The sequence below is a fragment of the Erinaceus europaeus genome, chromosome 21 (assembly GCF_950295315.1).
Source record: "Erinaceus europaeus chromosome 21, mEriEur2.1, whole genome shotgun sequence".
In the NCBI taxonomy this organism is placed as follows: Eukaryota; Metazoa; Chordata; class Mammalia; order Eulipotyphla; family Erinaceidae; genus Erinaceus; species Erinaceus europaeus.
The window spans coordinates 11,062,841-11,078,845 of NC_080182.1; the positions used below are offsets into that span (position 1 = coordinate 11,062,841).

General features: G+C 47.5%; 1 protein-coding gene across 5 annotated transcripts in view; it reads right to left on the reverse strand.

Moving 5' to 3' along the window:
• The window catches only part of SEC22C (SEC22 homolog C, vesicle trafficking protein), a 36,512-nt gene extending 20,717 nt beyond the window's left edge, over positions 1-15,795 (reverse strand). For 4 of the 5 annotated variants that reach the window (XM_060180372.1, XM_007517395.3, XM_060180370.1 and 1 more), the window contains exons 1-4: positions 15,690-15,795; positions 11,440-11,576; positions 7,099-7,307; positions 1,001-1,164 (exon numbers count right to left, since the gene is read on the reverse strand). In XM_060180372.1, the coding sequence (XP_060036355.1) occupies positions 1,001-1,164; positions 7,099-7,280 (346 nt within the window). In that variant the 5' untranslated portion in view covers positions 7,281-7,307; positions 11,440-11,576; positions 15,690-15,795. The remainder of the gene's footprint in view (positions 1-1,000; positions 1,165-7,098; positions 7,308-11,439; positions 11,577-15,689) is intronic. The other variant, XM_060180371.1, reaches the window with a different exon arrangement.
• Between the last annotated feature and the right edge of the window lie 210 nt (positions 15,796-16,005).

Below are 16,005 nucleotides of genomic sequence, written 5' to 3' on the forward strand. Positions count from 1 at the left end.
AGAGAGGGAGAGAGAAAGACAAACACCTGCAGACCAGCTTCACCGCTCATGAAGCGACCCCCCTGCAGGTGGGGAGCTGGGGGATGGAATCGAGATCCTTACCCAGGTCCTTGCGCTTTGTGTCACCTGCGCTTAACCCGCTGCCCTACTGCCCGACCCCCTATTTTTATATTTATTTATTTGTTGCTTAGCCAGGGCCTCATACATGTGCAATTCAACACTCCGGGTGGCTTTTCTTTCACAGAAAGAGGAGGAGAGATGTATCGAGTATCATGGTGCCAAGGGTTAAACTATCAGGGCCGGGTGTGAGACAAAAGTAGCCACAAATGACACATTTAAAAAAATAAGCATGGGGAGCCGGGCGGTAGCACAGCGGGTTAAGCGCACATGGCGCAAAGCCCAAAGACCCGCACAAGGATCCCAGTTCCAGCGCCCGACTACCCACCTGCAGGAGGGTCGCTTCACAAGCAGGTCTGCAGGTGTCTGTCTTTCTCTCCCCCTGTCCCTCTGTCTTCCCCTCCTCTCTCCATTTCTCTGTCCTATCCAGCAACAACAGCAACAACAATGGAAAAAAGATGGCCACCAGGAGCAGAGGATTGATTCCTAGTGCGGAGCCCCAACGATAAGCCTGGAGGCAATCAATCAATAAATCAATAAAAATAAAATAAGCATGGCTGTTTGTCACTTTCTTTACAAAAACAGGACGTTGAGTCACAGGCCTCTCCCTTCCCCATTGACTGACCACTGCTCCCAAGTAGTGAGCTGAATAACCTACACTGCTGCTTCCCCCTCCCCCTGGAGAGGCTCTGGAGAGACGTTCAATCTGGAAGCGTTCTGGGTCCCCTCCACGGCTGCAGAATCTCACTGTGTGAGGCTGCTCTTCAGTCACATTGTGAGACTCTCGGTGGCTCTTCTTGATGGTCAAAGCCAAGCCTAAACTGTGTATCTACACACATAAGGTCACATGGGAGGAGAATAGATGTCAAAGCGGGCTACAAACCGAACTCGAGGAAGGCATACGGCCTGAGGGCGAGGCCAACGCAGGTGTTGTCGTAGGATGCTGTGAATTCCCACCACAGGGTCTCCAGGAAACAGAAAGCCATGGCTGCTGGGCACTGGCGGGAGCAGATGGCCAGGCAGGCCACATCCCCGGAGGAAGAGAAACTGCAACAGGAAAGCAACATCTCCATGACCAGGGAGCAGGCCCTCACATGTGCTGCCAACCCTCCCCAACTCGCACCACGTGCAGCTCTGCCTGCACTGCGGACTTGCTTGGTCTGGAGCAGTCACTGAGCCGCTGACACAGATGGCGTCTCTTCAGACAGACCTATCTGGGACTGTGCCTTTCATATACCTGTCACTAATAGTATATGATCACTTTTTTTCTTTTTGTCCTGCAGAGTTATTGCTGGGGTTTGGTGCCATTCAAGGTGGTCATTGCTTTAAAAAGAGTGTGAGATCCAGAGAGAGTGAAAGTAAGAGAGAGAGACTTGCAGCACTGCTCCACTGCTTGTGACGTTTGACCCTCCCACATGCCCCTGCATGCCGGGACCAGTGCCTTGAACTCAAGCCCTTGCACAAGAGAAATGTGTGCATTCTACCAGGTAAGCTAACCCCGTGACTTTGTTTTCTTAGTGACTTAATAATGGTTTGCAAAATTTATACCACCAAGGTTCTAAGGCATCTTGACCCCTGCCCTCCAACCACAAGAATCTTCACAAAGCCTGAGAGAAAGCCTGAGGTGCTTTCTTTTTTCCCCCTTCCTTCCTTCTCCACAAATTCCTATACTTTATCTACTTTTCCTCCTTTGAGCTCTGACTTATCCATGAACAGCAGATGATGCATGTCCCATTAGGAGAATGTAGCCTTAGACTTCTCTGCATCGACTGAGAGGCATCTTTTTCTTTTTTAAATCTGTACCAAAAGATTTTTCTAATATTAAATCATCCTGGCATACTGAAATACACCCATCTTGAATGTGACTTTATACATATTCATATGCACAGAACTACTAGATTTAGTTTCCTACTGTTTTGTTTCGGAATTTTTTATGTCTATGCAAAGTAAGTCTAGTCTATAATTTTTCTGTCTTGTGCTGATTTCATCTGGCTATGATATTAATATTATTCTGGTATAAAATGAATGCTGGGTTTTTCTTCTTTTACCTTTTATCCTTTTAGACTGCCACACCATCATTTTAAATTCTGGAGGCTGTGCTTTTAGTTGTGTCTACTGATTCCCACTCAATATGAAACACCTTTTCTAATGTTTTGTCACTCTTCTGCTGAGAGCCCGTCACTCACTGTAACTCTTCTCTCCTGTTCTCTGTCAGGTCCCTTGTTGTCTGAGCTGTGGTGGAACACACCTCCAGAGGGGTTCTACACTTCCTTCGGCCAGCTATGCCAGAAACAGTCTTCAGTCTAGAACCAATACTAATAGTTGAACCTTGGCTTTGTTAAGTCTCAGACTTTTGGGAATACAAAAAACAAACTCCAACTTTACATGAGGCAAAGGGTGAGGGTTTTAATTCAAGGTAAGATCTGATTCTTCCTCCCCACACAAAGCCAAACGATGAGTTGCTCCCATCCTGGTGAGCAGACAGTATCTAGCCTGTCACCACCTCACTGGCTGTAAGCCTCACGAAAATACTTTCTTTATGCATGGCGATTGTTCCAGTTTTCACTCACTCTCCATGAGCCTGGAGGCCTCTCCTTTCAAGAGTGCTGAAACCTAAGCCTCAACTTGATTATCCAGGAGTCTCAGCAGCAAACTCAAACCCCTCCTTGATATCCTGATGCCCCTTCAATGCTAGTGCTGTGGGATTTCTTTCTTTCAAGTCCTGCTACACATTTAAAATACTACCTATACACATGTGGGTGTTTCTGACAGGAGAGCTGTTAGGCCATACTGAAGAGCGTGTCTTAGTGGCTGGAAGTCTCTATACAAAAACTCTCTGAACTGCAGTCTCAGGCTGATCCCGAGCACCGCAGAGCAATACTGTTGTGCTCTTTTCTCTGTTTCTTCTTCTCTCGTTAAATAGATAAACCATAAAAATAAAGAAAGGCAGACTGGCGTAAGGATCCCAGTTCAAGCACCTGGCTCCCCACTTCCCACAAGCGGTGAAGCAGGTCTGCAGGTGTCTATCTTTCTCTCCCCCTCTCCGTCTTCCCTCCTCTCTCCATTTCTCTCTGTCCTATCCAACAACAACGATGACGATAAAAAATAAATAAATAAAAGGAGAAAAATGGCCTTCAGGAGCAGTGGATTCGTAGTGCAGGCACCAAGCCCCAGCAATAACCCTGAAGGCAAATAAATAAATAAATAAATAAAACCGGGGGGGGGGGGCAGGGCGGGCAGTGGAATACCCAGTTAAGCGCACATAGAATGAAGCACAGGACCCAAGCAAAGATCCAGGTTTGAGCCCCCGCTCCCCATCTGCAGGGAGGACACTTCACAAGTAGTGAAGCAGGTCTGCAGGTGTTTCTCTGTCTCTCTCCCTCTTCATCTCCCCCTCCTCTCTTAATTCCTCTCTGTCCTAATAAAATTGGAAAAATGACCGCCAGGAGCAGTGCATTTGCAGTGCTGGCACTGAGCCCCAGCAATAATGCTAGAAGCAAAAAAAAATAAAATAAAATGGTGGAAAAAACAGCACGATTATGCAAAGAGACGCTCATACCTGACGTTCCATAGCTCTAAGTTCAATCCCCAGACCACCATAAGCCAGAGCTGAGTAGTGCCCTGGTAAATAAATATATACTTTTTTTTTTTTGCCTCCAGGGTTATTGCTGGGGCTCGGTGCCTGTGCTACGAATCCACTGCTCCTGGGGGCCACTTTTTTTTCCATTTTGTTGCCCTTGTTATTGATATTGTTGTTGGATAGGACAGAGAGAAATGGAGAGAGGAGGTGAGACAGAGAAGGGGAGAGAAAGACAGACACCTGCAGACCTGCTTCACCACCTGTGAAGCGACACCCCTGCAGGTGGGGAGCCGGGGCTCGAACCAGGATCCTTCCGCCGGTCCCTGCACTTCACGCCACGTGCGCTTAACCTGCTGCGCCACCTCCCTTTTTCTTCTTTTCTAAAGATAATATTTATTTTTATTTTTTTGTCTCCAGGGTTATCACTGGGCTCGGTGCCTGCACTACAAATCCACTGCTCCTGTTGCCCTTGCTGTTTATCATTCTTCTTCTTGTTGTTGTCATTGCTGCTATTGTTGTTGGATAGGACAGAGAGAAATGGAGAGAGGAGGGGAAGACAGAGAGGGGGAGAGAAAGACAGACACCTGCAGACCTGCTTCACCGCCTGTGAAGCGACTCCCCTGCAGGTGGGGAGCCGGGGTTCGAACCGGGAACCTTATGCTGGTCCTTGAACTTTGCACCATGTGAGCTTAACCCGCTGCACTACCATCCAGTCCCCTTTTTAAAAATTTCAGTAAGGGCCAGGTGTTTACACACCTGGTTGAGCGCACATGTAACAAGCTCAAGCCCCCGGTCCCTATCTGCAGGGGGAAAGCTTTGCAAGTAGTGAGGCAGGATTGCAGGTGTCTCTCTTTCTCTCTCCCTCTATATCCCCTTTCCTCTCAATTGCTGGGTGTCTGTATCCAATAAATAAATAAAGATAATTAAGAAAATTTTAAAAAAGGAGAAATGTGGAAATGTACCTTTATAAATAAAAGAGCAAGAAGCCTACTTGTAAGCCTCATTGTCTCCCTCTAGAATTCTCAGCACCTATGAATATGACCTTATTCAGAAATAGTCTTTGCAGATGTAATCAAGATAAAATGATGTCACAATGGATTAAAGTGGACCTTCATCCAATGAAGTAGGTCTGCAGCTATCTATCTTTCTCCCTCTCTATCTCTATCCCCTCCCCTTCAATTTCTCTCGGTCATATCAAATAAAATAGAAAGAAAAAGAAAGGAAAATAATGGCCACCTGGAGCAGTGGATTCATAATGCTGGCACCGAGCCCCAGCGATAACCCTGTGACAATTAAAAAAAAAAAAAATCGGACTTAGTTTCCATTGAGAAAGATAGACACCTGCAGACCTGCTTCACCACTCATGTAGAATCCCCCCTGTAGGTGGGGAGTGGGGGTCTCAAACCTGGGTCCTTGCACACAGTAATATGTGCACTACCACCCAGCCCCCAAAGATGGAATTTTAAAAGACTTAAGATTTTTTTTAAATAGCAAAAACAAATGCTTAAACAAAAATGGAAGGCAATACATTTTTCCATTTCTCTGAATTCTGTGTGCTGATTATTTTTTATTAGTGATTTAATATTGATTACAAAATCATGAGCTCACAGAGAGGTAGCTCAACACAGTTCCCGCCACCAGTTTTCTGTCCCCTTTCCCTCCACTGGAAGCCATAGTGGTTCTCCCAAGGCTGCAGATGTGGGCTGACCATTATTTCTCTATCTACCTATAGTCATATATGTTTGTTATTTCTGTAACTATCTGTGACTGTAAGTCACCTTTTTTCCATACTTCCTTGGCTTTCTCACTCTTGTCTCTTTCCCTTTCTCTACATTTTGATCTGGCACTGCCTGCTCCTCACCCTTTTCTCATCCCTGCATCTAATGTAGAAAAAGAAAGGAAGGAAGACAGACTGATGGCAGAGGACCTGGTGGGGGTGTGCTGTTATATGGGAAACTGGGGAATGTTAGGCATGTACAAACTATTGTGTTTACTGTCGGATGGAAAACATTAATTCCCCAGTAAAGAAATTAAGGAAGGAAGGAAGGAAGGAAGGAAGGAAGGAAGGAAGGAAGGAAGGAAGGAAGGCTGATGGCAGAGGACCTAGTTGGGGTTGTACTGTTATATAGAAAACTGGGAAATGTTATGCAACTACGAACTACTGTATTTACTGTCGAATGTAAAACATTAATCCCCCAATAATGAAATAAAAGGGAGGGGGCGGGTGGGAGTAGATAGCATAATGGTCATGCAAAGAGACTCTCATGTAGGGGTCAGGCGGTAGCACAGGGTGTTAAGCACACGTGGTGCAAAGTAACCAGCGTAAGGATTCCTGGTTCAAGCCCCCAGCTCCCCACCTGCAGGGGGGTCGCTTCACAAGTAGTGAAGCAGGTCTGCAGGTGTCTCCCCCTGTCTCCCCTCCCCTCTGGATTTCTCTCTGTCCTATCCAACAACAGCAGCAGCAATGGCAACAATAACAATAATAACAACAACAACAACAAGGGCAACAAAATGGGAGGAAATGGCCTCCAGGAGCGGTGAATTAGTAGTGCAGGCACTGAGTCCCAGTAATAACCCTGGAGGCAAAAAAAAAAAAAAAAAGAAAGAAAGAAAGAAAAAGAAAAGAGACTCTGGTGGTCCAGGAGGTGGCGCAGTGATAAAGCTTTGGATTCTCAAGCATGAGGTCCCGAGTTTGATCCCCGACAGCACACGTGCCAGAGTGATGTCTGGTTCTTTCTCGTTCCTCCTATCTTTCTCAAAAATAAATAAAATATTTAAAGAAAAGAGACTCTCATGCCTGAGGCTCTGAAGTCCCAGGTTCAATCCCCCACACCACCATAAGCCAGAGCACACTGGTGTCTCCCCCCGCCCCCCGCATCTCTCTCAAAACTAAAATAAATGAAATAAGGTGGTGCACCTGGTTAAGCGCACACATTACATCGCACAAGGACCCGGGTTCAAGCCCCTGGGCCCCACCTGCAGGGGGAAAGCTTCACAAGTGTGAAGCAGGGCTGCAGGCGTCCCTCTCTATTTCCTCCCCTTTCTGTCTCTAGCCAATAATAAATATTTAATAAAATCTTTAAAAATAAAATCAAGTTCCATATTAAAATATGAATAAAGTATAATTAAATTCTAAAAAAAGAAAGAAAAATGCTAAACTAACAGTCTGAAAAAAGGCAGGGCCTGAGGCTCCTGATGCTCCTGGTTCTGGTAAGGCAAAGGCAGGGGTGGGCCGGCAGGGTCTGGGGTTCTCCTCACACTTCTGCACACACACAGGCAGGAGTTTCTAATACTCCATCTGCTTTTAAACACACAGTGTCACCAGCATAACGTTGGGTCACATGTGGTCTAAGTACCTCAGCTTTTGCTAATGTTCTGCAACGGTCCAAATGTTTGCTTACTGTATAATGAAGTTAAGTCCTTCTGCAGTACCTCGACCTGGATACTGGGCCAGTCGCGAGGCTAACGTCTTGAGCCGTCTCCTGCATTCCAGAAAATCCTGGGTGTGGTAAAAGTCAGTGGAAGCTGAGAGAGGCAGTCCATCCCTTACTCTGACCACACAGGCAAAAAGGATCATGGACATGGTCCGCGAGAGAAGTCATGAGGACACCTGAGGAAAACAAGGTCATCCTGTTACCGAGGCCAGATGATGGTGGCAGGGACAGCCCCCAACTGTGGAAGGCCGCACGCAATTGTTTCCCCCTCACCCCCACAGTAAGTTCAAATGTTGCCTGCCCCTTGCTGGTATATCACTCCAACTGTCTTCCCTCTACTAGTATTTACTTGTAATTTTCCTCCTTGTTACTGACTCTCTCCCTTCCCAGAATTAAACCAATCACATGAGGCAGGAGGAATTGAGAAGGACTCAAGAGCAACATCAAGAAAAGTGGGTAGCGAGTCGACCGCAGAGAGACAGCAAGCGTCTGACAAAGACGCAGTCACAGAAGGGAGGTGGTGCCGAGCAGCCGGGCTGCCACATCACCCCAGCGGAGATGGCGAAGGTGGAGGAGTCTAAAGATCTGACCTGAAGCAGGTGGCATAGAGAGCCGAAGGCGAAAGGCAAGAGTGTGACACGGCCTCCTGAGTCTCTGCAAATGTTTGACAGGAAGCCAGTCCTCAGATCGGTGACAGTTAATACAGATGGCTAAAGGAAGTCACTCAACAAATCAGAGTAAAATATGAAGCATCTGACCATGATGTGTAAGCACCATCTAAGATACAGTATAGAGAAAACAGATCTGAGTCCTCGTGATGCCTTTGGCAAACTAGAAAAGAGAAGAGAAGAAGTGTTTCTCCAGGCAAAAATAACTGAACCAGTTCCGTTGGCAGAGACTGGCTGGCTCTCCACCCCCAAACATCAGCTCTGCCTGTGACGGCCCCGCGCCCAGAGACTGGTCAGGTGCTCACTGCAGCTGTCAGGGGGGGGGGGGGGTTGTGTCTGCTGCCCCTGCACCCATACAACCTATTTCGCGACCATGTTTGCCAGGTCCGTGGCTCCGTAAGACGTCAACAGACATGGGTACTGGTCTTGTTTGGGCATCTCCACTGCTGCGAGCAGCAGAGGAACCCCGCAGTGCACACCACCCTCGTCACCCCGTGCCTGCTTGCTCCCCCTGTAACCACTACTCTCACCTCCCCAGACCCAAAAGAAAGACTATCTTAGGGAGCCGGGCAGTAGTGCAGCGGGTTAGGCGCAGGTGGCGCAAAGCGCAAGGACCGGCCTAAGGATCCCGGTTCGAGCCCTGGCTCCCCACCTGCAGGGGAGTCGCTTCACAGGCAGTGAAGCAGGTCTGCAGGTGTCTGTCTTTCTCTCCCCCTCTCTGTCTTCCCCTCCTCTCTCCATTTCTCTCTGTCCTATCCAACAACAACAACATGAATAACAACAATAACTATAACAATAAAACAAGGGCAACAAAAGGGAATAAATAAATTTTAAAAAAAAAGACTATCTTAGGTCCACCCTGATGAAACCTTCCTATACCTGCCACACTGGAAGTCCTTCTCCCTCCTCTAGATCTTCACAGAACTACATCTTTGTTCTCTGCTGTATGATATCCACTACTCAAGTGTAAGTTCTAAGAATAAAAATCATATTGGTGGGTTCGAGCCCCCGGTCCCCACTTAGAATGGGAAAGCTTTGTGAGTGGTGAAGCAGTGTTGCAGGTGTCTCTCTCCCTGTCTACCACCCCCTTCCCTCTCAATTTCTGGATGTCTCTATCCAATAAATAAAGAAAGAAAAATTTTTTAATTGAATGCCTTTATAAAAAAAAAAAAAAAGGACCCTACTGAGAATGGATGTATGAATGAATTTTATCCCCACTTTACCTGTGTAGAAGCCGCAGGGGTAAAGTAACACAGAAAAGGCAAAAAGAGAAATGGGTCCACTAGTCAGTAAGCCCTCCACAGCTCCCTACACTTTCCACAGAGGAGTGAACATGTGAAAACCCCAGGAAAAACACCACAACAAACAACTGCTAAGTCCCAGCATCATGGCAGGGCCAGGCCAATGGCCCAGTCAAAGCTGAGCTCTCTGGAATCAGGGGATGGGTGTGTGGAAGTCATATCACTAGCTCCTGTACTCCTAAGAGTGATCAAAATATTTAATTCAGAAATAAAAATTTTAAGAGTTGTGGGGTGCAATGCCTGACAGATATAAGGGAGGACTACAAGATCAAACTGAGATGCTAAATAAAAGCTTCAACTTGCTTGCTACCATTCTATCAGTGAAAAGATGTTATAGTCCTTCCACAATGCAACACAGAGAAGTGACTAAAAACATTTACAGGGGCCAGGCGGTAGCACACCTGGTTAAGCACCTACATTAACCAGGTGTGCAAGGACCCAGACCCCACCTGTAGGGGGAAAGCTTCATGAGTGGTGAAGCAGGGCTGTAGGTATGTTCCTCTCTATATTCCTATCTTCTCTCAATTTCTCTGTCTCTATTCAATAATAAACAGGGAGTTGGCGGTAGCGCAGCGGGTTAAGTGCAGGTGGCACAAAGCGCAAGGACCTGTGGAAAGATCCTGGTCCGAGCCTATGGCTCCCCACCTGCAGGGGAGTCACTTCACAGGCGGTGAAACAGGTCTGCAGGTGTCTCTCTCTCCCCCTGTCTTCCCCTCCCCTCTCCATTTCTCTCTGTCCTATCTAACCACAACAACATCAACAACAATAACTACAATGGAAAACAAGGGCAACAAAAAAGAGAAAAATAAATATAAATAAATATTTTTTAAAAATAAAATAATAATTTTTTTTAATTTACAATGGGGGGGTAGATAGCACAACAGTTATGCAAACAGACCTTCATGCCTGAGAGTCTGTCAAGTCCCAGGTTAAATCCCCCCCACCCCTAACCCCACCCCCTGAACCACTATAAGCCAGAGCAGAGCAATGCTCTGGTTAAAAAAAAAAAAATTACAATAAAGATGTTTCTAAGGGGCCGGGCAGTAGCGCAGCAGGTTAAGTGCACATGGCTCAAAGTACAAGGATCCCAGTTCAAACCCCGGCTCCCCACCTGCAGGGGGGTCACTTCACAATTGAAGCAGGTCTGCAGTTGTCTGTCTTCCCCTCCTCTCTCCATTTCTCTGTCCTGTCCAACAACAACAAACAGTATTAACAATGACAACAACAACAAAGGCAACAAAAATGGGAAAAATGGCCTCCAGGAGCAGTGGATTCGCAGTACAGGAGCCTATGAGAATGGGGGGGGGGGTAGCGCAGTGAGTTAAACACACGTGACGCCAAGTGCAAGGACCAGCATAAGGATCCCGGTTCAAGCCCCTGGCTCTCCACCTGCAGGGGAGTCCGTTCCCAAGTGGTGAAGCAGGTCTGCAGGTGTCTATCTTTCTCTCCCCCTCTATCTTCCCCTCCTCTCTCCATTTCTCTCTGTCCTATCTAACAACAATATCAATGGCAACAATAGCAATAATAACGACAACAACAAGGGTAACAACAATGGGAAAAAGATGGCCTCCAGGAGCCGTGGATTCGTAGTGCAGGCACTGAGCCCCAGCAATAACCCTGGAGGCAAAAAAAAAGAGGAGGAGGAGAAGGGAAAAGGGAAGAGGAGGAAGAAGACTAATTAACCATTGCCTAATTAACCATTTGTAAGGTGTTCCCCCACCCCTACCCATGACATCAGCAAAGACCAAATAGGGAACTAACTACAGGCAGCAACAGAAAACAGAATAAAACCAACTCCTGTTTGCAGATGACTTAACTGTGTACAGGAGAAGCCCAGGGTTAGAGCAACACAAAAATCTCTTACAGTTAAAGAGTTAAGATACGGTTGCAGGATCTGAGACCTACATACAAAAATCAAATGCATTTCTACACACTATCAAGGAACAAATAGAAATTAAAATTCTGGGACTAGATAGTGGCACACCTGGTTAATTACATGTATTACCATGCTTAAGAGCCCAGGTTCAAGAACCCAGCCCCCCTGCAAGGGGGAAGCTTCACAAGTGGTGAGGCAGTGCAGCAGATATCTGTCTGTCTTTCCCTTTCTACCTCGCCTCCCTCTCAATGTCTCTGTTCTATCAAATAAGATAAAATAAAACTTAAAAAAAAAAAAGAAAGAAAAATCCTACTTATTCATTTATTTGGTGGAACCAAGGCCTCATGCATATGCAATGTCATGGAAATCTCCGCTCCAGGCCACTTTTTTCATATTAATTTAAAATAAAGGTTGAAAGAAATAGTAACTCAAGGTCCTTACGTCATTTAAATCATGCACATACCTTCTTTGGATGTTTAAATGTCATTTTAAATTATCTGCACCAGTAGTACAATCTTCTAGTTAGCTGTAGATATGATGGTTCATGCATGAATGTCGAAGGGCATGTTTATGATGCACAGCACATTTCCACATTGGAAGCTTTGGAATAAAATTGGAATGAATTGAATGAGGATCAGGATTCATTAAAATAGAAGTTGTTTGCAATTAATAAGTATTGAGTTTAAAACAGTAAGGGTTAAGGTTAAAAATCATGCCACAGAGGTCCGGGAGGTGGCGCAGTGGATAAAGCATTGGACTGTCAACCATGAGGTCCTGAGTTCGATCCCCAGCAGCACATGTAACAGAGTGATGTCTGGTTCTTTCTCTCCTCCTATCTTTCTCATGAATAAATAAATAAATTCTAAAAAAAAAAAAAATCATGCCACAGGGAGTCGGGCAGTAGCACAATGGGTTAAGCACACGTGGCGCAAAGTGCAAGGACTGGCATAAAGATCCCAGTTCGAGCCCCTGGCTCCCCACCTGCAGGGGAGTTGCTTTACAGTTGATGAAGCATGTCTGTAGGTGTCTGTCTTCCTCTCCCCCTCTCTCCATTTGTCTCTGTCTAATCCAACAATGTTGACATCAACAACAACAGCAATAATAACTACTACAACATTTTTTTTAAAAGGGCAACAAAGGGTGGGGGTATAGTATAATGGTTATGCAAAGAGACTTTCATGCCTGATGCTCTCAAGTCCCAGGTTCAATCCCCCGCACCGCCATAAGCCTGAGCTGAGCAGTGCTCTGGTTAAAAAAAAAAAAAAAAAAGGCAACAAAAGGGAAAGTAAATATAAAATAAAAAAATAAAAAATCTCTAAACAACTGAGTGAATGAGCTAAGTTCTGCCTTATTTTTTACCACTGAAACAGTGTATATAGGTTTTCAGATCTTTTTCCTTATTCTATATTCTAGATACTTCCACAGCAAATCTCTACATGAAGAGAACAAGAGAAAAAGGTTTATGCAGATAGAATTCTTTCATATATATTTTTTCCATTTTGTTGCCCTTGTTTTTTTTTATTGTTGTTGTAGTTACTATATTTTTGTTGATGTCGTCGTTGTTAGATAGGACAGAGAGAAATGGAGAGAGGAGGGGAAGACAGAGAGGGAAAGAGAAAGACAGACACCTGCAGACCTGCTTCACTGCCTGTGAAGCGACTCCCCTGCAGGTGGGGAGCCCGGGGCTTTGCGCCATTTGCGCTTTGCGCCATGTGCACTTAACCCGCTGCGCTACCACCCGACTCTCCCGATAGAATTCTTTACAGTATAAGTGGAAGTAGCAACGAAATACAGAGCTTGTATGAATCGGCAGTAGCTAGTGAACAGGCGAGACAGCAAGCCAGTAAAGAGCGTGGCCAGCTCACGTGAGAAGCCAGGAGACTGTACACCTCTGACAACAGTCTTGTACAGCAACATTTCTGGTTTTTATCATCTTTATTTATTTATTAGAGACAGATAGAGATGTAGATGAGGGAGACAGAGAGGGAGAGAGACAGAGAGACACCTGCACTCCTGCTTCACCACTTGCAAAGCTTTCCCCTTGCAGGTGGGGACGGGGAGCTCGAACCCAGGTCCTTGAGCATTGTAGCATGTGCGCTCAACCAGCTGTGCCACCAGCTGGCCCCCCCGAGCAACATTGCCACAAATCCTGCGATCTAGAACAAAGTCAATCTGCTTTCTCCATTTCCTAAATGCTTTTTGTCAGATACACAGACCACGCATCTATTTATAAACTATCCTGTAAGAGATTATCCCTGTTCTACCAGCCAAGACTTTGTGTCAAGCTGCTTTCATTGGTTTTTTCTCTCTCCCGTTTACCCTAAGCCTTAAAATCCCTACTACATACACATTTGCTTCTCCAGAAAAAGGGGAAGGGGGAACAGCATTAAATACTTGGGCCTAGCAAAATAATTTACACTAGAAAAACAAATTTTATCTGACCCACAGATGTTCACAGATGTCACTGTAAGACACATTGCCAACTCAAATACAAAAGGAAAAACCAAGTCATGCCACCCTTACAGAATTCACTTTCAGTCACAGGATTGAGAACGGGTTATACTTAGGAATATCAAGCAAGCTCCTTTGCTTCATAATGCCTGGGGGAGTGGTAGAGAGGGTAGAAGTCAATTCTGTCACGTGCTAGGAATCAACAGGGGCAAGGGGACTGGAATCGGCAGAGGGACTGGACTTTGCTAACAACTAATACGATGCAACAGGCACTGTTCCTGAAACAAGCACATGGATCATGCTATTTATTTATTTATTTTTATTTTCCCTTTTGTTGCCCTTGTTTTTCATTGTTGTTGGAGATATCGTCATTGTTGGACAGGACAGAGAGAAATGGAGACAGGAAGGGAAGACAGAGGGGGGAGAGAAAGACAGACACCTGCAGACCTGCTTCACCGCCTATGAAAGGACTCCCCTGCAGGTGGGGAGGCGGGGGCTTGAACTGAGATCCTTATGGCGGTCCTTGCACTTTGTGCCCGATGTGCTTAACCCGCTGCGCTACCACCAGACTCCTGGATCATGCTATTGAATGGCCACTACTATCTATGAAGTTGTCATAACCTACACTAGCAAGTGGGAGAAACAGCTCCTACTCAAAATACTCAAAAGCCGAGATATTACGACTCTACTGCTTCTCTGACTCCGATCTTTTGTGGGTTTTGCTTAATTTTTAAAATATCTCACTGGTATTAATTTATTTACTGATGAGAGAGAGACAGAGAGAGCCAGAGTATCACTGGCACATGCAGTGTCAGGGATGGAGCTCTGGACCTCACGCAAGTGTATTGCCCTAGCCAATGCACCACCTTCCTGACCAATCTTTTGGATTAGACATAATCTATCCTATAAAACATCTTCTGCATCTGGGAGGCAGCACAGCTCAACAGCGACAAGAGGAGAGAACTGTAAACTGTGAGATCATGAGGCCAGGGCCCTGCCACGACACATGCCAGTGTGATGGCAGCGTTTTCCCCCATGCCCCCCTCCTCAGCAGTCATTTTTTCTTCTTTTTCATACAGGTGAGAGCTACTAGCAGTCAGCAATGGGAGGGGCAGCACTGCTCCAGCATTCCTAAGACTTTCCCCTACAAGGGGGCCTGATGGCTTGTGCCCTCTAACAGGGAAGCCACAACTCAGCCCCAATACATCTTTGTTGTTGTTGCTAATATTTATTTATTTTAGTGAGAGAGGGAGGTACAGAGAGAAAGACCAGAGCTCTGGCTTGCAGTGGCGCTGGGGACGGAGCCTGGGGCTGCATGGCCGCAGGCACTGCACATTCTGTGAACCACTGTGCTGTCTCCCCTGCCCTTGTCGTTTTAACTAAAATAAGGGCAGTTCTTTCTCCTAGAGTGGTAATACGCTAAACGAACCAGAGGCCTGGCGACAGAAAGCGCCCTGATCTAGGGCTACACCTGTCATAGTCACTCCTTACTCACTGCATCACTTTAATTTTATTCATTTTTTATTTTCACTTTTGTTGCCCTTGTTGTAGTTATTATTGTTGTTGTTGTTGTTGATGTCATCGATAGGAAAGAGAGAAATGGAGAGAGGAGGGGAAAGACACAGAGAGGGAGAGAAAGACAGACACCTGCAGACCTACTTCACGGCCTGGGAAGCGACTCCCCCGCACTTTGGGAGCCAGGGGCTCGAACAGGGATCCTTTCGCCGGTCCTTGTGTTTGACCCGCTGCGCTACCGCCCGACTCCCTTTATTTTTATTTTTATTCTTGGATACACAGAGAAACTGAGAGGGGAGAGAGAGAGCCAGAGACAGCCCTGCAGCCCTGCTCCACCGCTCGCAAAGTTCCCCCTGCAGGAGGGGGCCGGGGCTCGAACCCGGGTCCTTCGCACTGTGCGGTGCGCTCCACCCGGGGCGGCCCCGCCAGCCCCACTCGCTGCTCCTCGAAGCCGACGTGCTCGGAGGCCGCAGTCACCTCGGTGCAAGGACGGGCGGCCTCGGCACCACGCACACGCGGGGCTGTCTGTGTGTCCGGCCGCGCCACCGCCCCACCGACGCTTCCCGCGCCCGCGGCTCGCAGGCTGCCGGCAGGCCGCGCTTCCCGGGCAGGCGGACAGACGGACGGAGGCTGGTCGGGGCGGCGCGCAGCCGGGCCCGGACGCGGGGACGCGGCGGCCTCCGCCCCCGCCCGCCCCGCCACTTCGGCTAACGGGCCGCGCCGCCCGCTGCCGCCCCGGGCCCTCACCTCGCTCCCGGCGACTCCCGGGAGTCGGCACCGACCGCCGCACCGCCACCTCGCCGCCCGCACCGCCACCTCTGCCCCCCGGGCTGGCCGGGCACGAGTCACGGGCTTCGGCGCAGGTAGGCGACACTGCGCGTGCGCGGCCTTCACGTTCTCATTGGCTGCCGCTAAGTGACCCGCACTAGAGCTGACCAATCCCGGTGTGCCGACCCGGCGGAGTCGTGAATGAAGCGCCGAACCCCGAAGGAGGGGGCGTGGCGCCCGCAGCCCGAGCTCCCGCCGCGGGCTCTCACAGCCTGCGCTGCGGTCCTGGGCGCCC